The sequence below is a fragment of the Pseudogymnoascus verrucosus genome (assembly GCF_001662655.1).
Source record: "Pseudogymnoascus verrucosus strain UAMH 10579 unplaced genomic scaffold scaffold_26, whole genome shotgun sequence".
NCBI lineage: Eukaryota > Fungi > Ascomycota > Leotiomycetes > Thelebolales > Thelebolaceae > Pseudogymnoascus > Pseudogymnoascus verrucosus.
In genome coordinates, this window is record NW_017263677.1 from 178826 (window position 1) to 202876 (window position 24051).

Sequence of the window (24051 nt, forward strand, 5' to 3'; positions counted from 1 at the left end):
TGATTCTAACCGTACCCAACGTTTGTTAAGATTTCTACTCGAAATATTTTCAACTGCCACAAAACTATTGAGATATCTGTATATCTCAGTCATGGCATCTACTCCGGCAGCTGGGCAAGCCCCAAGCCATACCTATGTCCCAAACCAGGGCTATGAGGCTACCCCGCTAAACCCAGAAGATAACCCCGCACGTGCGGCCGCTTTGGAGGGGCAAGAAGGCGAAGAAGAGATCGAGGAAGACGAAACCTACGACGATATTTTCGACGAAGATGAGGGTGCTTTGGATGATCTAGACTGGGACCCCAATAGCTCTGATTTAACAAAATCTTATAACCGCCAGAGACAGCTACACTCCAACTCCGCGAACCTCCCGAAAATAAACTCACAATCGAAACCGATAGTAAACGCCAAAGCCAGCGTTGACGACCAAATTACGAGTCTCACAAAGCATGCTGCGAAGATTCGCCTCGATGGAGGCACGGGAGGTCTCAGCAAGGACTCCAAGAGTCATGAGAAGGACAAGTCAGACCGTGCAACCAGCGAGCAAGTTCTCGATCCCCGCACACGAATGATTTTGCTGCAGATGATCAACAGAGGTGTTGTCTCCGAAATAAATGGCTGTCTCAGTACTGGAAAGGAAGCCAACGTTTACGGCGCCCTTTCCGTCTCACCACCTACTGCCGAAGACCCAGAGCCAACCCCTCTGCACCGTGCCATCAAGGTGTATAAGACGAGCATCCTGGTTTTCAAGGATCGCGATCGCTATGTCACCGGCGAGCATCGCTTCCGTGGCGGTTACAACAAGTCCTCGAACAGAGCCATGGTCAAGGTCTGGGCAGAGAAGGAGATGCGTAACCTAAGGCGCCTGTTCGCCGCTGGCATTCCTTGCCCAGAGCCGATATACCTTCGCCTGCACGTGCTCGCCATGGAGTTTCTTGGTGATAAGAAGGGATGGGCTGCACCCCGCCTGCGTGATGCAGAGATGCACGGTACGGCTGATGAAGTGGATGAGCGCTGGAGAGTACTGTATCTTGAACTCGTGGGTTTGATGGCGAAGATGTATCAAGTCTGCAAGCTTGTACACGCTGATTTATCCGAGTACAATGTGTTGTATCACAATTCAAGACTTTTTATTATTGATGTCTCGCAGAGTGTAGAGCATGATCATCCGAGATCGCTGGAGTTCTTGCGCATGGATATCAAGAACGTATCAGATTTCTTCAGACGCAAGAACGTCGACACGCTATCGGAGCAGGCGCTCTTCAGTTTCATTACCACCGGACCTTATTCCGATGCCACAGTTACATCACGCCTAGAGGCTCTTTTCGTGGCCAAGGCCAAGGGCGAAGCGGAAGACGAGGCGGCGGGTCTCGCAGGAGATGCTGATGAGGTTGCTGCCAGGCAACAAGTCGAGAACGAGGTTTTCAGACAGCAGTATATCCCACAAACCCTCGAGCAGGTTTATGATATTGAGAGAGACGCTGCACAAGTTGGGAAGGAAGGAAAGAGCTCCCTGGTGTATGCTAACCTATTGGCCGATAAGACTGCTGGAGCGCAAGACGCGGATGGGACTGCAAGCGGCACCAGCAGCGACGATGACGAGGAAGATTCGGAGGACGACGAGAGCCGATTTGAGAAGGGTACTCCGAGAGGGAAACGATTCGAGGATAAGGATCAGAAGAAGGTTAGTTACCACCCATCTTCCATGTTGCGCAAGCCTCCAAGGACATTTATTAACTTCATTCCAGGAGCACAAAATGGCAGTGAAGGAAGAAAAGCGCGAGAAGAGGAAGGAGAAGATCCCAAAGCACATCAAGAAAAAGCTCATAAATTCCAGTTCTAGAAAGAAGTAGATATAACCATATCTCACGATGAAATGACAATAGATATTCAAAGCGATAGATTCTTATCATATATATTGAGTTATCCTGGCTATAATTCACAACTGTCTCCCTTGCCCTCAATCTTTACCTTCCAAAAATCCGAGACTTCGTACAGGAGTCTGTAGTTCAACTAATGGTGGAACTCCAAAGCCCGAAGGCACCCGAGGAGCATTTCTGGGCTTTCTCATACGTATCATAACAAGCTATGGATTATATCACATTTTGCGACTGGCTATTTGGGAAGATATGTTGAGAGAATAAATTACAATAGCCTCCTCTGAGGTGGTGGTATCTCTTCGTCCGACGAACTCCTATTGCCGCCCTTCGGTTTGATGATCAGCAGTATAAACATCCCCGCTATGATAATTATAAGCAAAAGAATTATTTTCCGCTTCACCGACTTCTTCTGATACCCCGTTGCCACCGTCAGTTGCTTGTCGGCAGCTTTAACGTCCGTGGCCATCCGCTCGACGTTGTAGTCTATCCGATCAAGCATCGTTCCCTGGTCTATCACCATAGCCTGTAGGTCTTTAAAGATGTCCGCGAGTTCGATAATACCCTGTGCGATGTCTGTGATTTCACGCTCACGCTGCATGATGGCACTGTCGTTTGAGGTGAGTTGTTTGTGGGTTGTTTGAAGTAGTGTCGACTCCGAATATGATTTGTCGGCATCGGATTCCATCAATGACGGGTCTGTGTAGTTGGCGAACTGAGGGGTAGCCGATCGGTCCATCGGCGAGCTCATGCCACCAAGGCCACGTAATTCTATAGAGTGTTAGTTTGTGAGATGGCCATGGGGATAGAGGCATTACTTTTCAGGTATGCGCTCTGCTTTTTCCTGAAACCAGCACTGGCCTCCTGTACACGTCCCGCCAGCGATATTTGTATGTTTTTCGCCATGGTTTCCTCTCCACTGCTGATGGTCCCCTGCTGCTTGGACTCTTTCACCATGTTGTCTATCCTCTTTATCGATCTTTGACAGTCATGGAACCCTTGTGTGATCCCTTGCGTCAACCGCTCAATCTCCCCTTCTTCGTTCCGCTTCACGACGTCGTCATCAAACCCAGGGAGCACATGCTTCTGATGCAGCTTCTCTAGCTTCTGTGACTTCCCTGCTATATCGCCCAGGAGCTCTGTGATCTCGTCGCTGATGTCCGCCCATCTTGGTGGCAGAAGGTCCATCTCAATTATAGCGTCGCCGTCATCTTCGAATGCGCTCGGCGACATGAGTCCCCGGTGCTCCTCGCCCAAGCCAGACTCATAGTAACCGTTGCCTGTAGATGCGCCATATCGTTGCTTCTTTGCTGGGTGGTGGGAATATGATTGACGATAGGAGATATAACTGTGAATCAGTCAGCCGGTGTCCCGCAAGGTGTCAGGATGGGGGAGGCCCGTACAGATTGGTGCGATCTCGCCAGGCCATGGCGGCCGCCCTCCGCTGTGAGGTTCCGTCTGCAAGATGCAAAATATGTTGATTTGTCGGGCGCTTCAATTCTATATCAGCTTTAAGGATATGTGCACTTCATGGAATACAGATAGCGACACCTGGGGGAGCTGGCAGCTAGAAGGTATTGGCGGTATTGGCACAATCCGCGGGCCTGAGCCATAAGGCTGAACGACATCGTCGTGCATTAAGGGTACCGTTGCTAGCGCATGAGCCTCTTCGCATGTTGGCACTTATCAACACAGCTGGGCGGACGTCAGCACAATCGAGTCTCCCACAACTTTCCCCTCCAGATTTCGACAACCTTGAGGTTTGTGACTCTTTTTTGCTTAACAACAATTTCTAAACTCATCATACTGAATTATATATAAGAGAATATAACAAAATATACCTCCTCCCTCCAACTTCACCACCACAACGTCCAACATGGTGTGTAGCCTCACTTTCACCCCGCAATCGGGACGCGCTGGCCAGAACAGCTTGCGCCCGCACAACAACAGCTTCAATATCACTAACATAATATCTTCAGGCCGACGCTCTCACTGAGGATCAGGTTTCCGAGTTCAAAGAGGCTTTCTCTCTGTTTGTATGTAGCCACCACCCCCCAGTCACTGCTGTGACAGCAATTACCCCTCTCTACAGCCTGAAACTAACTTTTACCTCGTACAGGACAAAGATGGCGATGGTTAGTCATTGCATATTCCATTTCTTTGAGATACCAGATGCGACTTGGATATATGGTGATTGCGATATCAAAATTGCTTCAAAAAGCCTACTGGCGCATCACACCGCTTTGTCGCAAGTCGCAGGACACTGGGCAGCATCGATGCTAATAGCCTATGTGCAGGACAAATCACCACCAAGGAGCTTGGAACTGTCATGAGATCCCTGGGCCAGAACCCATCGGAGTCTGAGCTGCAGGACATGATCAACGAGGTTGACGCCGACAACAACGGCACCATCGACTTCCCAGGTAAACACAACCAGCCACATACCGTGACAAGATAACTAACTCTTGGGCAGAGTTCCTGACGATGATGGCAAGAAAGATGAAGGATACCGATTCCGAGGATGAGATCCGTGAGGCTTTCAAGGTAAGTGCATATTGGGTGTCTTGGGATATCTATGCTAATCTCTAATTACCAGGTCTTCGATCGTGATAACAACGGTTTCATCTCCGCTGCCGAGCTTCGCCATGTCATGACATCTATTGGCGAGAAGTTGACCGATGAGGAGGTTGATGAGATGATCCGCGAGGCTGACCAGGACGGTGACGGACGTATTGATTGTACGTATAACTTCTCCCCCTCATCCTTGGCCGCTTTCTAACATCCACCAGACAACGAGTTCGTCCAGCTTATGATGCAAAAGTAAACGCTGTTCATACGCCTGTCGCGCTTACATTACGGGAACGAGAACTGGTTCTTTTCTGGCAGCAAGGGAAGTCGAGCAATCATAGCAATGTTGGTTTCTTTGGCACTCTAGGTAGTATCGCGACAAGATCTTTATACCAAACCTCGTGATATCCGCGTTGGATCTCTCTAAATCCTCAATTCCAGTGACCCTAGGAGTACCCTTGTGCGTGAAGACCCCCTGACTGTGATCATTCCAAGGCAATTCCCCAGATAGCGAGCGGCAAGGGGAAAACTGTTGAAGAAATGATCCGCAGGAGGGCCCATATTATTGCCCAGATTTGCAAGATCCATTAATGATGAAACATTAGGGCTTCTATTTTAAAACACTGCCAGGAGCTACAGAGTACATGTAAATCAATAAGAGGGGTAGTTCGGAGAGTGTGTGGCAACCAATAGTTCCTACAAACGCCGTTCTTGCTCAGGTTGTGCAATTATCACTGTATAATAAATAGCGTAATATTCTGCACATTTGATACTACGGATTAATAAATAAATGCTGCACCATGGAGAAACCCCCCATCTGTTCGCAGCTCACATGCCTTGGTCCTATTCCTACCCGCCCCCTTTCCAATCTATCCCAATAGCCCATATATCCCAAGTGACCTGTAAGCCCTGGCGGTATCATCTTTTTTCAGTGTAAAAACCACGACTGAGCATCCCATTTCCAACGCCCCAAATACACAGAAAGCAATTCAAACACAGAGCCTTATAGCTCATATCCTTACACCGGCCGTTTGAACGGATGAGCCTCAGTGTTCAACACCCACTCATCCAAATTCACAACATCGAACTCGCTAAACAGCAGATAGAAATACTTCAACGTCTCTGCCAGCCAGAAGCTCTCCATGCTATCAAGCTTCCTCGGCTTCGGCTTCGTCACATCATCAATCGCACTATTCGCAATGGACGTCCGCGTGATCTTCTCGATCGACTGGAACATACGCCACCCCTTTTCCATCCACGCCGGGTCGCCTGTGATCCGGTACATCATGAACACGGACTCGATTGCCTCTGGACGAAGAATGTATTTCGCATCCGGGTATGATGCAAACCCCGGTGCGAGCCTAAAGTTCATGATCTTCTTTTGAGCAGCCGCAGCGTCGGAGGGGAGACTCGGGATTCCGGCGTGCCACGCCTCCTCGGACCACTGGCAGGTCGGGTTTGTGGAGTTGTTGCACGGCACCAGGCGGAAGAGCTCTGGTGCGACTCCGTGGATTTGAGATTCGTATGCCCATACGCAGCCGTTGGTTAGCTTCTCGGCTATCGCGAGCTCGTCTGGGCGATTGAAGATCTTCGAGGCCATGCCAATCATGCCTCCTACGAAGCAGGTTAGATGCTGGCCTTCTGGCTTGAGTTCGTATGTGGGCGGTGTGCCCGAGACCCGGACTTCGCCGGAGACGAGGATGTCGAGGTTATCTGGGTTGAGGGGGCGGAAGAAGAGGTGCTTCTTGGCCACCGGCATGAACTTCTCGTACATCTTCTTGGGCTGCTCGAGGAGCCCACCCAATAGCATGTATTGCTTTGGCAGGTACTCATAGAGAGAGTCGACCATGGCGCCAAGCGTAAAGGCATTATCTCTATCGAAAGCTGGGGTTCCTGCATCGACAGCAATGGGCCACAGTCCCGGTAGAAGAGTTTTATTCTGGTGTTCTTCCAGCATATCAGAGATGCGCTGGACGGCATCGTAGTATTTCGGGTTCTCAGTGAGCTGGCTGAGGCGCGTAAACTCGAGAGATAGCGAACCCAGCTCCGCGACGACCATATTAAAGGGGGCTACTTGAGCCTCACCAGCCATGTACTCGAGCCAGTTCCAGCGGACAACCGGCATGTGGTTTGGGGTGTCGAAGGAGCTCATGAGTAACTCCGCAACTTCCACTGCCTTTACCAGCAGCTTCGGGAATTTCCTCTCACTTATATCATAAGCTGCCAAGAACCCCCCCAAGTAGCGGATCGTAGTCTCAAAGACATTGATGGTTGTCGCCTTTGTATACGAAAAGTCCAGCTGATCCAAGCTCTCCACAGCTTCTGCGAAATCCTCCTCCAAGCCCATTATCCATAAGGTGTCGAGGGAGTCAACGAGCGTTGCTGCCCAGCCACCGAATGTATTCCTCGATCCTCCCTTAACGGGGATAAGCTCATCGTCTAGCCACGCATGTTTTTTATATCCAGCCCAGCTATGATCAAAGCTCTCCTTGACAGCAGCAAGGCGCTTCTTGCGCTCCAAGTTGGCTTCCCCACCAAGGACTGGTGCCTTGGCCTGGATGGAGGGTATGGATTTCGGTGTCCCCTGTGGTAGAGGCTGGACAGATTCGACGGGGTATCGCGCTGGTCGTTTCACCCAGTGGGTTTTCCCGCTCTTGTCAGACGCAGTCTTCGGCGGGGTCTTCGGTGGGGTGTTTGGTTTCTGTGCGTTCGGCTTTGGTGACACCGCGGGCTGGGTCCATTCGCGGCTCGACGCCGTTAAGTGGTATATTCCAAAAATCGTAAATATTGCGATCAAAGCCACAGCTCGCCATCTTCGCATTGAAAAGCCCATGGTGGATTAATAATGCCCGCAATGGGGGTTTGGCCCAGTTCGAATTGAATAAGTAGCTCGTTTTATATCATTTCGTGACGTTGGTTGCTTCCGTCCCTCATGCGACCGTATAAATCCGGACTGAATCGAGTTTCAGACAGGTGATTCTCCTCTGCAATTACCAAAGAAGTAAGTCGGTGTTTTCGGAGATTGGCTCAGAAAAATATGTAGTTTAAGGGTCTCGAAGCGGTCTCTAAAGCTGGGGGACAATTGAACTAAGTCAAAAGCATCTACGTCAACCAAGGGAGGGAGCTCACCAACAACGAAAGGATAAGCACGTGATATCTGATGTGTTCCACGAAAATTTGACCGATGGCTCCTCATTAATAGGGGATATGCGATCATCGATAACTGTTGTAAATGTGGCCAGCAATAATGGGCCTTTCGTGCGGATCATTGCTCCCATAGTTTCCTGTGCCAGTCGTTATCTAGGGAGTTATCGGCGCAATGACGTAGAAAATATTGGTGCCGCCGAAATGTCTCAGGAGGCTGCCGATAACAGTAATATTTACAGCAACCATAATCCAATTAAAGGAGTTCAATTACCTGAAGCTGTAGTCGATGGGCCATCTATTGAAAATGGGACCAAAATGAGAGCTTAATTAATTTAAATAGCTGTATTGAGCTATGGAGTCCCTCAGACATATCGGCGGCAATGAATAGATAGTGCTAAACATAGAAATATGATATTATTTGCGTTAAATTGTTAAATATGGTATCGAATTTGCTTCTATGTAAACTTAACCTCTCCAAACATGGCCGCTCGCACCTGTACCAGCGCTGCCAACTCGAGAATAAACTCTTGCAGCACAATAATGTTGGTTAAAACATGGCTCACACTGACCATCTTCTCTACAACCTCCTCCTCACGGTCTGTCTCCGTCTCCGTTCCCGTCTCATCCGTCCGCGCAGTGATCACGCTCCCCTCCTCGTCCCCTTCTCCATCTCCAACCGTACTTCCCGCCGGTGTACTCGGCGCAATGCTCGCAGTATCCACCACCCTCCTCCCACCTGCCTCTCCAACCACAATCTTCGCCATCCCCACCCTCCGCGTCAAAATACCCCGATCAATATGCGCATACGCAGCAGACTGACTCGCACTCCCCATTGACTCCCACGCAACTCCATCCTCATCGAGCATCGACCCAGCCCCAGCCGTCTCTGACGCCCTCAGCGGCGAATTCGACACCACGCGCCCCCCGCCCGGCGTCCCATGTCCACTGCGCTTCTGCTCGCGCGACGTCCGGCCCCTTGCTAGAGGCGACGACGAGCGCGATGCCAGCTCAGGGAATATGCGCGAGGCGAGGGAGTCGATGGCAGCGCTGGCACCGAGGCGGCGCGTGCGAGACGTGCTTGCCGGGGGCGTGCGGCGCTGAGCAGGCGGGCTAGAGGAGCGGTCCGACTCGGAGCTTTTACGGTTTCCGCGGGCGTCGGTGCGGCGAGGTGGGGGAGGTGGAGGAGATTCAGCATCGAGTTTGAAGGCTTGGCGGCGAGCGTGGAGGAGGTCGTCGAAGCGGGGGATGGCGCTGCGGTAGGTGGTTGTTTGGGTGACGAGGGCGCGGAGGGTGAGTAGGAGGGGCGGGGTTGCTGCAGTTGAGAGGGTTGGGCGCCGGCGGGCTTCGCGGAGAGTTTCGATTTGCGAGAGTTCGATGGCTGCTTGGGAGCCTGGCTTGACGGGCTTGGAGGGCGCAGGTTGCTGGGGGGGTGTTGGGTAGGTGTATTTGCTTGGGTCGGGAAGGAGCCAGCCTTCGATGTTCATGTATCCGCATATTGCTAGGTCGATGAGAGCTTCGGTTAGGGCGAGGTTTGTTTCCACTGAGTTGGTGAAAAAGGTTGACAGAATAGACAGAAGAGTCTTGAGGATCGGATCGTCCGGTCTTAGGGTATGGAGATGGACATCCTGCGGGGTTCCTGGGATGGTTGAGTGCTTTGCTGGAGGTTTGCTGATCCCTACCGGCACAATAAGCTCGTGCGAACAGGGGTGGCTCTCAAGGAGGTTAGTTGCATCCTTAATATGGCCATCATAGATTTCATCAAATCCCTCTTGCACACTAATATCGTTGGCTAGGTTGAGAATATATGTTAACTCCATCTGGTGAGCCCCAATCAACTTTTGGGGTCCATCTGTCACCACTCGGGTTGTCCTGAGCAAGGTTGATACGGCGTACCGGTGGTGACGCCGTAAAATGACCGAAAATAGCTGTAGAGTCACAGTTATAGTTTGGACGCTCTTTGAACGCAAGCTACCAATAATAAGATCAACAAGATTGAATAAATCAGGGGTCGATTGTTGCGTTCCCATAGTTGCCAAGTTCATCGACTTGCGCTTTCTTGCTTCACTAGCAAGCGATTTCGTTGACGCCATGGATTCTAACATGGTTGTATCCGGCAGGGCTAATAAATAATTAAGGATGAGATGTATCATGTCTGGGTGCTCGACAGATTCGAGAACTCGTCGGAGGTACGTGAGGACGGCCACTGATGACCCGCCGTCTGCATCCGAAGACTCTAGAAGAGATGGGTATCTGGGAATAATTAGCAGAATTTCCGGAAACAGGGTGCCGCACTTACAATAACTGCTGAAGAAAAATAACTTGGAAATGCTCAAGCAAAGTCTGCCTCACCTCGACAGACTTGCAGTGATCAAGGACATCTTGCCAGAACACAAGATGTGAGAGAAACGTGTCCATTTGGCTCTGGAAATCCGTAGAAGCGGAGCTTACAATATCGGCTGTGGCTCTTGGATGTCTGAAGTCGGACATAGCCAGAATTAACGGAAAGCTGTCTTCGGGGTAGTCAATGACCAGCTTTCGGCTCAACTGACTGTAAAGGGCGCCAAGCCCTGTAGCCATCAATGTTGCCAGGTCGCTCTCAACAAGCCACTGCTCCAAAGGCATAGAGACAGACGCCGACTCAATGATGTATAAGAGGCCAGTCCGCGCAAAATCTCCTATCCGCCCTTCATGGTGGATATAGTCTACCAGAAGGTAGAATAGGGGGAAATCCTCTTTGCTCGTCTTTCCCGTAAATCGCTCATGGTGACCCTTGTCTTCATCATCCGAGGATACATCCCCCGTCGTGAACCATGCTGGCAATATTTCCGGCTGTAGTCGTATCTTCGCAGCGATTCCGAAGGCAAGCTCGATCACATCCACCTCGGTCTCCGAGTTCAGTCGGATGCTATTCGCCCCAGTGATGCGGGCCAGCAGGTTCATCAAACTCTGCGAGAAAGCCTCATTCTCTATGAAGTCCTCCTCTTCGCTCTCAATCAGTGTGCTGAACAAGGTGATAGCCTCCCTGATAATGTCTTCGTTGTAGGAAACCGTCGCTATCTTGGCGGCCGAGACGTATATCTGGTTCTGGGCGGAAAACGACAGGCACGGATGAGGAGAGGGCAGTCGCGACTCATCACTGAGGAACTTGTTGATGTTGCGCAGGCATGCTCTGATAGTGTCGGCTGTATCTGTGTCTTTCGACAAGTTCGTAACGTGTCGCCATTCTTGCTGGTATCTGTTAGTATCCGCGCCCCTCGGTCGCAACGGCTTCCACGTACCAACAACTGGCTGTATTCCCTCCTAAAGCGCGCCAGGCGCTTCACCGGATCATTAAAGGCAGCCTTGCTCGGTGTTGATGGCGAGAGCGAAGTGCCTGCGATCAGTCTCGACCACTGCGGTATGGAATCAGCATCTAATTTCCACTCATTCATGGGGAACCGTAACCGGCCTACTTACAAAATCCATCTTCTCTGGGGCATTACACTTTCAAGGGCTATAAGTTGCTCGCCATGTCCCTTATTTTTCAATCAAAGGCTGTTTAATTATAAATATGTATGTGCTGTACTACCGCTTTGTCTCGGTGAAACGTGGTTGATGGTTACTACTATTTCCAATAAGCCTCGCTTCATCTCTTATCGCAAGGCCTAGGTCCGATAAGGCGGGGCACACTGCTCTAATTAGTTACTGGTACCAGGAACAGCTCTTGGGTAACGACAGGAACAGTACCGTACCACCAGCTGGGAAGCACTTTCTTCTGTTTATTTATTTATGAAATAATCAATCTACTATGAAGATTCTCAAATATGATAGACACAGTCTACAGTGATCAATAAGCCTCATTTATTGGCGTATTTGCTCTGGACCGCCATGGGCCTGTACCTGCAAGACCTCACAGCCCTGAACGCAAGGCAGCGATCTATTGTACACCGTTTATTGAACGGCCTCTGTTTTTAAACTTTCGGGGGCGGCGCGAGAACCCTACAAACGGGCGTCCAAGGTCGGACGGACACAAAGGCAGGGCTCCCGATCCGATGCAGAGCTATTCCAAATGCATAAGCTGGAAGTTAATCATGGCCATAGAAATGCTATCTAACATTCACCACGATCATGTCGTCAGTATGCGGTATGCACTGGCATAAGGGCAATTGAGATATGTGAGACATAGGGATGCTGTCATGGTGTGCTCATGGTCTCTGTCACCCATCGGACGACCCATACACGACCGGATGGAAGAAGGCTTGTTCCTTCTTGTCCCTTCTTCCATTCGGTTTGAGACAGCGCGTGCCTGGCAACTAGTATCCTTCGGATTTCGAGTACCTGGTGAGCACACTGCATCTGTGATATCGAAAAAGTTGACCTACGGGCCATGATTCGTCAAACTGCCATGCTCCTATGTCCAATGGGGACGCCGACTTGGGCGACCAACCGCCAGGCTGGGATAGGACAGGGCAAAGTACATCGTATCGAGGCGGTGCAAGGCCGCTCTTGGTTTACTTTATAATCCCCATGTGGGGAGGAACCCTTACCAAAACCCTTGACGACATTATCACGGGCGCTCTTTGTTTCTCTTTCGATGTTCTATATCTTCTTAATGCCTCTTATATTTAGTCTTGGTTTCGTTTTCCCCTTCTAGCTTCTGTGCTCTTCAATACTGTCACCGAACCCTTCAATGATCGTCGCCTACAAGGCTGAGCAACAGCCAAGCACCGCCACCAAACCACCTCCACAATGGGACTTTTTGGGAAGTCAAAGAAGAAGGACTCGTATGAGTCGCAGCAAACATACGGTCAACGAGCACAGTCATCGTATGATTTGACTTGTGACCGCCGGCGCTACAGAGATGGGGACTATGCGCTCGACCATCGCCAGCAGTATCAGTACCAGCAGTATGGTGCGCCGGCTCTCGCTCCACCAGGCTGGATGCTGGCACCGCCGTACATGCAACCGCAACAGCAACCGATTCTGATACAGAACAATTACGTACTTGCGCCTCCGGCACCTCAGTCGAATGGGAAGGTTAGCAAGGTCAACAAGCTGGCCTCTGCTTCAGTCGCCAATCTCCCGTCCTTTCTACAAGGAGATCTGCCGAATTACATTCCGGGTGCGCAACTCTTCAATAGTGGGGTTGCAGAGTGGCAGAAAGAAGGCGTTCAGTACATGAACCAAGGAGCAGCGCTTACTGATTTGATCTCGTCGAGATTTGATTCGGTTCTCACTTTGATGGACAGCGATAAGTTTGGTAGAGATGAGCACGAGTTGGTCGAGCTTAACGTTACCGAACAAGGTCAAGAGCCAGTACCTGCAACTCGAGATCGGGCTTTGACGACGTCACGGAAAACTTCCAATACGAGAGCGGATGACCGCGGACCTCAAGGTATTGGAAAGGCGATATCAACAACGGATGTCTTCACGAAATGGAAGCTTTACTCAAATTCCATGGTTGCGGAGTCTTTGACTCCCGTTAAATTGTAAGCTATCCTCAAAGAACCATGTTTGCAGTATATTAACATTGAGTAGTTACACGTCGACTCTCCCGCTTCTTTGTATAGCGGCCCAGTACTCAGACCGTGTGTACCACACTCCGAAGGGTCAAGAGAGGCATGAACACATACCACCCAATGTCCGCTTGGGAACCAAGGCTATGGTGATAAAGTCAGTGCCGGTAGATGCCCAAGATGTGATTGTCTTTGCAATCAGAGGCAGCGCCAGGTTTATGGATTGGGCTGTCAACATGAACCAAACTCCGGCCTCGCCTTCTGGCTTCCTGGTAAGGACTAATCACTGAAGCTCATCAACAACTACTAACACATTCCACAGGATGATGCTGGAAACCTCTGTCATGCAGGCTTTCTCGACGTTGCTCGCAATATGATCAAGCCTGTTGCAGCTCGCCTACGACACCTCCTCCAAGAAGACCCTTCACGGTCTCGCTGCTCTCTTCTCATAACCGGCCACTCCGCAGGCGGAGCGATTGCCGCACTGCTATACAGCCACATGCTCTCGTCGAGTCGAGGAGCAGACTCCGAACTCCGAGCTCTAGCTGGCTTCTTCAAACGAATCCACTGTATCACATTTGGATCGCCTCCGATATCTCTATTACCACTCCAAAAACCGCAAACCCCGGAGTTACGGAAGAGCCTCTTCCTCAGCTTCATTAACGAAGGCGACCCGGTATCCAGAGCTAGCATAGCTTATGTGCGGTCGCTGCTCGACTTATACCTCACGCCAGCCCCCATGGTCGCGAGTTCTCGGTCAAGATCAGAACAAAAACCAATGCCTAAGTCTATTCTCAAGAATAGCAAAGCCGCAAGTTCAAGCACGCTCGCCGTTAACGACTACCGCCCGCCTCTTCCAAGCCGCTCTACGAGCGCCCCTGACGGAGCTTCACCGATATGGAGAGTGCCAAATGCAACATTGAGTAACGGCGGTAAACTCATTCTACTCCGCGCCGTGCCTCGAAAGCTGGACTACAAATCGAGGCAAAGTGGCGGCGGGGATGTTATTCAAGCTCGTCTCGTTTCCGATGAACAGCTGAGATCTGTGGTTTTCGGCGAGATGGTCGCGCATTCAATGTCTACCTACTTGAGGCGGATAAATATTCTGGCGACGAATGCGATAACGAATCGCTGAAAAGGCGTCGCTGCGCGATTGGGAGTTATGGAGGGAATAGGAGGCGAATTAACGATACCCGGGCGGATATGGAGTTATGAATCATCACGAATAAATGTCTAATAATACGTAATTTTTACACGGCAGGTCAACAGTCACCCTCGGTGGCGGTATATTTGGTATTTGCCAAGAGTGCGTTACTGTCTGCTCTAGAAATTATATAGTCAATATATAAATAATCAAACATCAGCTCTTGTCGGAAAATAAGTATAAGTTAGCTCTATGTCTACAGTACTTGCATTCCGAGTTTCACGTTCGTAAACAAACCCATACCAGCACCAAGAAAATCCCGTCATCACGAGCCCAAGTCCAACAAACCAGCCAGCATGTGATAAAGGGCTGGGTTCAGCCTTGTCCCCAGCTAGCCTCACCCACCGTCACGCCGCCGATAACATCTCCTATCCAATCAGCGTCCCCGGCCAGACCATCCGGCGTGCCTCGGCCCCGTCCCGAGCACCAAAAAAAAGAGGCTCTTATCACACCACGAAATCATCATCGAGCTCCACAACGTCCCGATAAATGGCAGTCGGAGGCCAATGGGAACGGGTTGCGGCGTGGTTGAGGGTCCAGATGTGCTCGGAATACCTCGGTCCAATGTGAGCACGGCGGAGAGGATTGTGAACGCCGTGATGCATATTGGCTTATAGTTGAGGCCCGTCTTGCCACTATTTTTCTCCTGATATATATCCTTTCCCCAGACTCTTTCTCCAGACTGTAATCCGTATATTTTCGCTTGACAGGTGTCCACCAGCGAACTCGCTTTGAAATATCGTGCTTGGGATAGAAGATTCAACTAAAACAAAACACCACAAACGCAGCTATGAGCCCCAAGGGAGATTTCGCGGCCGTCCGCAAGGACATCAAGGCCCTCCTCAACCAGCCAGAATACGATGATGGCTCTGCAGGCCCAGTCCTCGTCCGCCTCGCATGGTAAGCAGCTTTCCTACGCAGCAGCACCCTCCCACAAACCCATCCACTAACACAAACCACAGGCACTCGTCCGGAACCTACGACATCCGCACCGACACCGGTGGCTCCAACGGCGCCGGCATGCGCTACGAGATCGAAGGCGGCGACCCCGCGAACGCCGGCCTCCAACACGCCCGCGTCCTCCTCGAGCCCGTCAAGGCCGCACACCCATGGATCACCTACGCCGACCTGTGGACACTCGCCGGCAAGGTGGCGCTCGAGGAGGCTGGTGGTCCTGAGATCGCGTGGCAGGGAGGGCGTACCGATTACGTCGACGATAGCAAGATCAAGGAGATCCGCGGCAGGCTGCCGGATGCGGCGCAGGGAAGCGATCATTTGAGGAACATCTTCTACAGGATGGGGTTTAATGATCAGGAGATTGTGGCGCTGAGCGGTGCGCATACGCTTGGGAGGTGCCATGGGGATCGTTCGGGGTTCGAGGGGAAGTGGGTTAACAACCCGACGAGGTTCTCGAACCAGTACTTTAAGCTGCTGTCGACGCTGGAGTGGGAGCCGAGGACGCTGGCAAGCGGTGTCAAGCAGTTTGGGTATACGGATGAGGATACCGAGACGGAGCTGATGATGTTGCCGAGTGATATGGCGTTGTTGGCTGATAAGGGATTTGAGCCGTGGGTGAAGAAGTACGGTGCGGATAAGGAGCTGTTCTTCAAGGACTTCGCGGCCGTGTTCGCGAAGTTGATGGAGTTGGGCATTAAGAGGAATGAGAGGGGTGAGGTCACGAACTTGGATAACGAGAAGGGTGGATATATCTCGGCGCCGAAGAAGGCTGATACCCCTGGCTACAAGAAGCACTCCGGTGATGATGGACAGCCCGTTGCGGAGGCTGAGGGCCTTGAGAAGAAGAACGCACAGTACAGATCGAGATTGTAAGGGTGTAGACAGAGACGTATGGTTGTATGATTTAATGGTTGCAGCGGGTTACTACTCTGCCTTTTGGGGAATTAGAAGAATAGATGGGTTGGATACACAATTAGACTAGACAGAGACATAGAGAGAATAAAAGGCTCGTCATCAAGAAGCGCTGTTTTCACATGACCTCTCAACCGTTACATTGCTGCAACTATCCACTATTATCCCCAAGTAAGTGGCTTAACATGCTCCCATATCTAGAAGTTAAACGTTCCTGAGGAAGCTACGACTGCAGATTCGCCAGGTAATCGTTCTTTCCATATATACGGCCTGCATATCCCGAGCAAGGTGCGATTGAGACTTGCTTTGTTATCGTTCTTTCCATATCTATAGCATCGAAATTGCGAGGAAGCTGCGACTGAAGCTTGCTTGGTAATCGTTCTTTCCATATTTATATCTTGAGAATTCCGAGGAAGCGGCGACTGAGGATGGCTTGGTAATCGTTCTTGCCATATCTATAAACTTGAAAACTTCAAGGAAGCTGCGATTAAGGATTGCTTGGTAATCGTTCCTTCCATATGTATAACTTGAAAATGTCGAGGAAGCTGCGATTGAGGCGTGTTTGGTAATCGTTCTTTCCATATATTGGGGGTAATCGTTCTGCCTTCACGTGGTGGACGGGATACATGCGGCTTCATGATACTGGTCAATTATAATACAATCCACACAGCGAATACACATGCATGTCAATAATAGCTGCGATGCACAAATCATGTGTTTCATATTCTGATCTCTCGTAACGTATCCGTGCTGATCACAGAAAATGAAATATTGACAAAATCCTTCAGCAGCAGTTTGCCTCCGCAGTAAAGACAGGGTATATATGTTTAAGTGACTGGCATCGCTCGACCTTGACACGAATACCAAAACATCAAAAGAAAGTCGTAATAAGAAAATTCGTTCCACGATATCCGCCCTCAACCCCCTCTTCAGTCTAGACCACAACGAATGCAGCAACAGCAACGTTCTTGCCAAGCAACACGGCAGACACCTAATCTTCATAATCCAACTCTTCATCTTCATCAACCACCGCTTCGTCTTTGACCTCCCAAAACCTGGGATGGTGCTCATCTTCCACCTGCGCTAACTTCACGTAGGTATTATCTGGCTTCAGCATGGCGTACATGGCCGGTATAACTGATACAGGGCCCTTGGACATAGCCTTCAGATGAGCCAGCTGCTTTCCGGCCAACCACCAGACCATCTTGCTCACATAGCGTCTGTGTTGGGTGCTGAAAAGAATAGATGCTTTCAGAAGTTCCCAGGTAGATAGCTCGGCGTTGGCGAGATATGGCATCGTTAAAGATCTGGTGAAGGCCGTATCCATGGCAGGCTTGATCTCGCACCACTGAGGGTAGACGTCGTCAATGGCTGTCGAGAATATGTTTTTCGATTCCTCGTCGTCACTGGTGGAACGAAAGTACTTTATCCACAGTTTTCGAATAGGCTCGATGTCCGCGTCGAGCCCCCTGAGAACCGACGCCCACTCATCTGAAGTCTGGGCTTCCTTCCTTGCAAACTTAGCTAGTTGAACAACATCGTCGTCCCAATATTGAGGAATTGGCAGGTTATTGTGTAGATCTGCCAAAGTATCATCTATAGTTTTCTGGGCAACCCTGAATTTCAAATGGTCGATTAAGTGTATTTCTCCTCTTGGGTTTCCATCAAAAGCAGGCCGCTTGTAATTTGGTTCCCTCACCAGTACTCGAATCTTTTCTGCCTTCGCCCTCTCCCAGTCGCTCTCGGTAAAGGAATATCCTTGCTTTGCTTGATCAACGAGGGAACTTAGAAGTGTGCTCAAAAAGACTGCCTCCTCACATGCAACACTCCCTTTTGTATAGCAAAGCTTTTCTTTGAAATTAGTACAGATCCCAAGCATATTTTGCTTGAGGTTAAAGTCGAAACTGTTTGCTAGAAACTCATCGATTGTGTTCTTGGGATTCTTCCAGGCAAGCTCCGCGTAGGTCGTGCTGTTTTTTGTGATGTACCCCTCTTTAACCATGTCGCTACAGACCGGCATTTTTGCGTTCTCAAATTCGCTCACGATCTCTGTTTGCCAACAAACCCAAGCAATGTCGCCGTCATAATCCCCACCAGAGAGCTCCCCAGCGAGCGGAGAATCCCCTTGTGTCGAGAAAACGATAACGTCCTTGAGGGCAGACAGTTGAGGCTTGAACACGGCTCTGACTTTTTGGATATCTGAGGTGTAGTGGGCTGGAGATCGCGCCACGAGGATATCCATATCCGATAAGATGGTATCACAAAAACCAGTTGCTTCATCTTTGAAAGCCGTCGAAAACCCTATATGAACTTCTCTCGGGCCCAGAGTGCCGGTGAAGTCGACGACCATCGGTAAGTACGCTGACCGCCCAACCGAGATGTTTAGTTTGGTTTTTAGAATCTCGCCCCTCGCAACGTTTGCCTTTCTGGCTAGGTCTCTTACAAAAGACTGTTCCTTCGGATTGAATCCAGCGTCAAGTAGCAAGTTTATCTTTTCTCCCTGCGATTTCGGTAACCCAGCCCAGTAGGCAACCTGACCGAGTTTGATTCTATCAGTTATCCCAGGGTCGGTCTCGCGGACCCATTTGCGGAAAGACAGTGGGTTATCCATTGCCGCACGCTGTCGTCCCATCTCATAAGTCAGGCCATTTTCCAACATCCGGGACAAAGCCTCGCGCATTCCCTTTCCATTGCTTCTACCTCTGTCTTCAAGAATCGGAAGAAACTGCAAATTCAGTGTCGCTGAGCGGACTGGCTTCGACCAACGGAGAACTTCGAATATTCTATGGCAAGGGTCGGTGAAAAAGCTACTATTATCCCATTTCACCTGAGAGGGATAGATTTTAATGTTCGTCTTGTCACCGAAATCTTTCACATCAACTATCCACATTCCTTTTGCGCCGCCTATTCGAGCCTGAAACGCACTTGGCGTATAATCCAAGTTGAGCTTCTGAGCGATATTGTGGGCCAATTTGCGAGAGATCTGGCCGCAGCCATCGTTCATTACTTCGCCGCTTTCTGAACAATAATCATAGCGGACGAAGGATATCTCCGTGGCTTTCAGTGAAACAGTTGCATATGTTTTGCTCAAACCTGTGAGAGCAGTTAGTAATTTTATAGAGACTAAGAAAAGGAACCAATGGCACAGGGCATGGCAAAATGATTCATTAGTACAGATGCCAATAAATAGAACCATTGAAAAAGGACCCGACGGAATGATTCGTTTGTATAGAGACTAATGAAAGGAACCATTGAAATAGAGTCTCACTTACCAAGTGATATTCTCGAGAAAAGCTTAAGGTACGGCTGCTTCTGATTTTTTTCCAGATGGAATGGAATCAGCCAATGTAACAGCCCTTTTACGGCAAACTTTGTGTGGTGCTTGGGATCATCGTTTGTGGCAGGTGGTGTTGGGCCCGTCTGAAATCCTGTGCCATCGACAGCAAAGAAAAAAACTTGGTGGGTCGCATTATTCTCCGCATCATCAGAGGCCTTCTTCAGTTCGATGTTATTGATCTTCTTCGATCTGGCGTCCTTCAGGCCAAATGCGCGCCACTCAATACCCATGAACTGGTGGCCATAGCCTCTTATCCAATGGCTAATTTCTTTCCGCCTCATCTCCAAATCGTCTTCCGTGCTGCCAGGTGGTCGAAATTTGGTAAGGTTGGGCAAGGTCATCTCCAGAAATCGATCGTTGCCAAATCTTCTTCCGAAGCGATGGGTAAGAGCCGTGGCTAGGGGTTTGAGCTGGACCTTGAAGAAGGGGCCTGTCTTTGAGGAGGCAAACTTCAGTGACGCTGACATCACCACGCCTTCAAAGTTGCCAACAGACCACTTTTCCAGACTGGATGCCCAGACCTTAGGCGCGCATTTCTCTGGTAATGGTTTCCCTCGGAGTTGCGGTAAGTCCTTGAGAAATTGCCAGAGAGCATTGTAGTCAAGAAGTGTGCGGATATCGCGAACTGGAAGGCCATCCATGGAAACTTCAGCGTGAAGGAAAACTCTTGTGATTTCGTAGCGCACGCACAGAGGTGCCTCTGTCAACCATTGGGGTAGTTCAGCTGAAATGACATTAGTCACAAGTTGCAGCTGGGAGCGACTTCATAGATATAGCGTTTGGAATCGAAGTGAACTACATCAGGTTCGGGGCGTGCCTTGAAAGTGCAGCTAGAAAGTTTGGAATCTCTGTCTCATGTCCAGCTGAGTTCAGAAACCAGGAGGTGTTCTACCGGCGATGAAGCACCCTCTTGATTGATGGAAATAATGAAGTCTGACTTACGAAATACCTGTTGTAGTCGCTGTGACAAGTCTCCCTGGATGATAGGACCTACGGAAACGTCGGACATACTGATGTCAACCCCCGAGTTTTCTTGTAAGTCCTCATTGATAATTTCGATGAAGTCATCATCATCCATGCTCCCGTATTGGGAGCTGTGAAGCTCATCTGACATAGCCTTTATTCTTTGAATTGGTGGCGCGATTGACTGAAAGGACGTGTTGAATGAAGAAGCCTGAGTGGTTGTCCCTGTGCCTGGAATGGACCTCCCAGTAAAAACACCAGAAGCAATGGAGCTAAAGCTCGTGTTCGCGCTGACTGTCCTGGAGGTCTGTTCATGATAAGGATTGAGAGAATACCCAGGGAAAAGCGTTGACGACGTAGAGTTTGTGGAAGGTGCCACCGTCTGTAGCGCACTGTCCTGTTTGGAAGAGGTTGTAGCGACAGAGTCAGCAGTCTTCGTTAAATCTGGCGAACCTAACAAAGCAGGTGTTCTTGGTTTCTTAAACTCTGCAGCTATGTCTGGGGCAGAAAATTCACCGGATGTCCTCTTAACTGGACGTTGGCCCAAGTTCAAAGGAATTGGAGAGCTATCTAGTTCCGTCTGGAGAGATACTTCTCTAACACGAGTAGACTTGGGTTCAACATTATCACTACTACAAAAATCTTTACTTTCTCGGGCTTCTTTCAGCCTAAGCAATAGGCACCCTCTCAATTGTAGTCTTTGATCTCTGCCGGAGCCGTCTCGGAGGGGAGCATCGCCAACAATGGGGATAACATCACGATCTCCATTCGGCTTGTAAACCCAACCGTGGCTAACCCGGAGAGTATCCGCCTCGGCCGTAAAGGTTTGTAAGGCGCCTTGAAGAGCATGATTCTTTCGGCGGGAAAGGAAGGTAATAAGCCAAACTATCTCATCGCCGATCTTGGCATCATAGTCTCGAAGGGCAGAGCGCCTTGAGACTGGTGACTCCCCATCTCGAGGTATCGGGAGTTGAAGACCAAAGCGTTCAGATAGAGTCTTTATAAAATTGATTATCTCAGATGCTTTTATAGGCGTGGTATCATATCTCGACGACGGTGTGCCTGGCGTCGGGAGACTCATGGCCTTGTCTCTCAGGTCCGTCCCGTCGAGTCGTATCGAGTGGAGCTAGAGTCTCGGAGACGGCGCCGACGAGACAGGCACACGCTTAGCAGGTAGACGGAGGATGATGGCCCACACAGCCGCGAAATGACACAAAACGCTGCAAAAGGGTAAAAGAGCGAGAACTGTGCAACAGAGAGCAAATATATAATGTTGGACAGTATGCAAGAGGCTGGAATTGTATTTTCCCCTCAATGTTTCCATTTCACGGGGGCTGGAGCCTCGCGGTTCACAAAACGCATGTGTGCCTTGCAGCCTTAGTACATCCCATGTGATTGAGTGTGGGCAATAATGCGGTTAAAACGTGGACACTTTTGGTTGTGGACGTTTTAACCTTCTTCTCCGAAAATGTGGGGGTGGGTGTCGGTGAAATATTCTGCCACCTCCGAAAGAAAAAAGTTCCAGATAACTACTCTACATTCGTATCTTTCCCTCCAAAGAGAAGGAAGGGCTTCTCATTTATTGACGACCAAACTCAACACTACCGCAACAATGAAACGCAAGCTCGACGGCAACGATGTGCCCGCACCTGTAGAAGAGACCAAGACTCTAGAAAGCAACTCATTTGCAGACCTTGGCCTCGATGCGCGACTCCTCCAAGCTATCGCCAAACAGAACTTCAAAGCACCTACCCTGGTTCAGAAGAAAGCTATACCTCTGGCAATAAAGGGACGGGACGTACTTGCCAGAGCGAAGACAGGATCAGGAAAGACTGCTGCTTATCTTCTCCCAATCTTACATGCTATCCTCAAGCAAAAAGAAGTGTGTTGATTGACTGCCAATTCGTCTTTTATTCTCACTAACAGTATTAGACATCTACCAAGCCTTGCACGGCCGCCCTCATTCTTGTCCCAACTCGCGAGCTTGCCGACCAAGTCTTCAAGGCTGTGGAGTTGTTCACGTCGTTCTGTGCGAAGGATGTTAGAGCTATCAACCTCACACAAAAGGTCTCCGATGCCGTTCAAAGATCGCTCCTCGCAGATGCTCCCGATATCGTTGTCGCGACACCTGCCCGCGCAGCATTAAACATCAACACATCTGCTCTCTCTCTGGATAACCTGACTCACTTGGTTATTGACGAGGCGGACCTTGTTCTTTCATACGGGTACGACGAGGATTTGCAGAATGTCGCCAAAACCATGCGCAAAGGAGTCCAAACGATATTGATGAGCGCGACACTGACAAGCGAAGTTGATACTCTTAAGGGCCTGTTTTGTCGGGACCCCGCGGTATTGAAATTGGACGAGCAGAATGACGAGGGCGAGGAGATTAGCCAATATGTCGTGAAGTAAGCTTGGCATACAATCCAACTGGCAAACCGTTACTAACAATTCCCAGATGCGCAGAAGACGAAAAATTCCTCCTTATCTACGTTATCTTCAAGCTCAAGCTTATTAAGGGCAAATGCATTGTTTTCGTTCAAGACATTGACCGCTGTTACCGGTTGAAGCTTTTCCTCGAACAATTCGGCATCAAGAGTTGTATTCTCAACTCCGAGCTCCCAGTCAACTCTCGTATTCACGTCGTGGAGGAGTTTAACAAGAATGTTTATGATATTATTATTGCAAGCGACGAGTACGAAATTATCGGCGATGAAGAGGATGCACCAAGAGTCCAAGAGGTTGAAGAAGCCACCCCTGAGGAGCCTAAGAAGGCTGCTGGCGATGATGAGATGGAAGTCGATATTGCAGAGAGCGAGGAGGTTGTGAAAGAAGAGAAGCCGGCAAAGAAGAAGCGCAAGCAAGCGAAACGTGACAAGGAATATGGTGTCTCCCGTGGAATTGACTTCAAGAACGTCGCCTGTGTGTTAAATTTCGACCTCCCAACAACCTCAAAATCATATACCCACCGCGTTGGTCGTACTGGCCGTGCTGGGCAATCCGGCATGGCGCTTTCTTTCGTCATTCCAGCAAATCAATACCGCAAACACAAGCCCACATCAGTTGAGTCGTGCAAGCACGATGACGAAGTGCTCGCGAAGATCATCCGTCACCAGACCAAGAAAGGCAAGGAAGTAAAGCCGTACAACTTCGACATGAAGCAGGTTGAGGCATTCCGGTACCGAATGGGCGACGCACTACGTGCCGTTACTCGTATCGCTGTGCGTGAAGCTCGGACGCGCGAGCTGAGACAGGAGTTGATGAAGAGTGACAAACTAAAGAGGCATTTCGAGGAGAACCCAGAAGATCTGCACCACCTGCGACACGACGGAGAGTTACGTGCTGCAAAGGTTCAGGGGCACATGAAGCACGTGCCCAGCTATTTAATGCCAAGCGGCGGGCAGAAGGCAATCACGGGAGAGTTAGGCTTTGTCGGGATCAGGAAGGAGAGCGAGAACCGTATTCGCAAGGCGAGAGCGGCGAACAAAGCCAAGGGAAGAGGCGCGTTTGGCTCGAAGGCGAAGAAGCATGACCCGCTGAAGAGCTTCAGGGCCAGGACGAAGAATGGGAAATAGTAAATTAAGGGGCGAA

The 24051-nt window shown here is 50.0% G+C and overlaps 9 protein-coding genes across 9 annotated transcripts; 5 read left to right on the forward strand and 4 right to left on the reverse strand.

Annotated features, from left to right (window-relative positions):
- The first annotated feature begins 16 nt into the window (after positions 1-16).
- Positions 17-1923, forward strand: RIO1 (protein kinase rio1). Its single transcript, XM_018276174.2, has 2 exons — positions 17-1684; positions 1749-1923. The coding sequence occupies exons 1-2, from the start codon at positions 92-94 to the stop codon at positions 1851-1853; spliced, it is 1698 nt and encodes a 565-aa protein (XP_018129716.1). The 5' UTR covers positions 17-91; the 3' UTR covers positions 1854-1923.
- Positions 1924-1927: 4 nt separating this feature from the next.
- VE01_06735 (uncharacterized protein) lies at positions 1928-3488 on the reverse strand. The gene is made up of 3 exons (XM_018276175.2): positions 3281-3488; positions 2696-3225; positions 1928-2648 (listed from the first exon to the last, which is right to left on the reverse strand). Exons 1-3 carry the CDS (start codon positions 3304-3306, stop codon positions 2146-2148), a joined length of 1059 nt encoding a protein of 352 aa, XP_018129715.1. The 5' UTR covers positions 3307-3488; the 3' UTR covers positions 1928-2145.
- A 91-nt stretch (positions 3489-3579) lies between these two features.
- On the forward strand, positions 3580-4920 carry VE01_06736 (uncharacterized protein). Its single transcript, XM_018276176.2, has 8 exons — positions 3580-3637; positions 3700-3756; positions 3857-3913; positions 3997-4012; positions 4175-4300; positions 4351-4421; positions 4474-4615; positions 4667-4920. Exons 2-8 carry the CDS (start codon positions 3754-3756, stop codon positions 4699-4701), a joined length of 450 nt encoding a protein of 149 aa, XP_018129718.1. The 5' UTR covers positions 3580-3637; positions 3700-3753; the 3' UTR covers positions 4702-4920.
- Positions 4921-5084: 164 nt separating this feature from the next.
- On the reverse strand, positions 5085-7730 carry VE01_06737 (uncharacterized protein). Its single transcript, XM_018276177.2, has 2 exons — positions 7575-7730; positions 5085-7516 (listed from the first exon to the last, which is right to left on the reverse strand). Exon 2 carries the CDS (start codon positions 7276-7278, stop codon positions 5464-5466), a length of 1815 nt encoding a protein of 604 aa, XP_018129717.1. The 5' UTR covers positions 7279-7516; positions 7575-7730; the 3' UTR covers positions 5085-5463.
- A 223-nt stretch (positions 7731-7953) lies between these two features.
- VE01_06738 (uncharacterized protein) lies at positions 7954-11349 on the reverse strand. Its single transcript, XM_018276178.2, has 5 exons — positions 11327-11349; positions 11049-11196; positions 10871-10984; positions 9889-10820; positions 7954-9842 (listed from the first exon to the last, which is right to left on the reverse strand). Exons 2-5 carry the CDS (start codon positions 11055-11057, stop codon positions 8048-8050), a joined length of 2850 nt encoding a protein of 949 aa, XP_018129710.1. The 5' UTR covers positions 11058-11196; positions 11327-11349; the 3' UTR covers positions 7954-8047.
- On the forward strand, positions 11331-14462 carry VE01_06739 (uncharacterized protein). The gene is made up of 4 exons (XM_018276179.2): positions 11331-11606; positions 11673-13060; positions 13110-13359; positions 13410-14462. The coding sequence occupies exons 2-4, from the start codon at positions 12321-12323 to the stop codon at positions 14220-14222; spliced, it is 1803 nt and encodes a 600-aa protein (XP_018129709.1). The 5' UTR covers positions 11331-11606; positions 11673-12320; the 3' UTR covers positions 14223-14462.
- On the forward strand, positions 14463-16259 carry VE01_06740 (uncharacterized protein). The gene is made up of 2 exons (XM_018276180.2): positions 14463-15191; positions 15254-16259. Exons 1-2 carry the CDS (start codon positions 15082-15084, stop codon positions 16119-16121), a joined length of 978 nt encoding a protein of 325 aa, XP_018129811.1. The 5' UTR covers positions 14463-15081; the 3' UTR covers positions 16122-16259.
- Positions 16260-16527: 268 nt separating this feature from the next.
- Positions 16528-21790, reverse strand: VE01_06741 (uncharacterized protein). Its single transcript, XM_018276181.2, has 3 exons — positions 20440-21790; positions 19433-20221; positions 16528-19253 (listed from the first exon to the last, which is right to left on the reverse strand). Exons 1-3 carry the CDS (start codon positions 21539-21541, stop codon positions 17152-17154), a joined length of 3993 nt encoding a protein of 1330 aa, XP_018129812.1. The 5' UTR covers positions 21542-21790; the 3' UTR covers positions 16528-17151.
- On the forward strand, positions 21696-24046 carry DBP9 (ATP-dependent DNA/RNA helicase). Its single transcript, XM_018276182.2, has 3 exons — positions 21696-22342; positions 22393-22868; positions 22919-24046. The coding sequence occupies exons 1-3, from the start codon at positions 21929-21931 to the stop codon at positions 24033-24035; spliced, it is 2007 nt and encodes a 668-aa protein (XP_018129813.2). The 5' UTR covers positions 21696-21928; the 3' UTR covers positions 24036-24046.
- Positions 24047-24051: the final 5 nt, after the last annotated feature.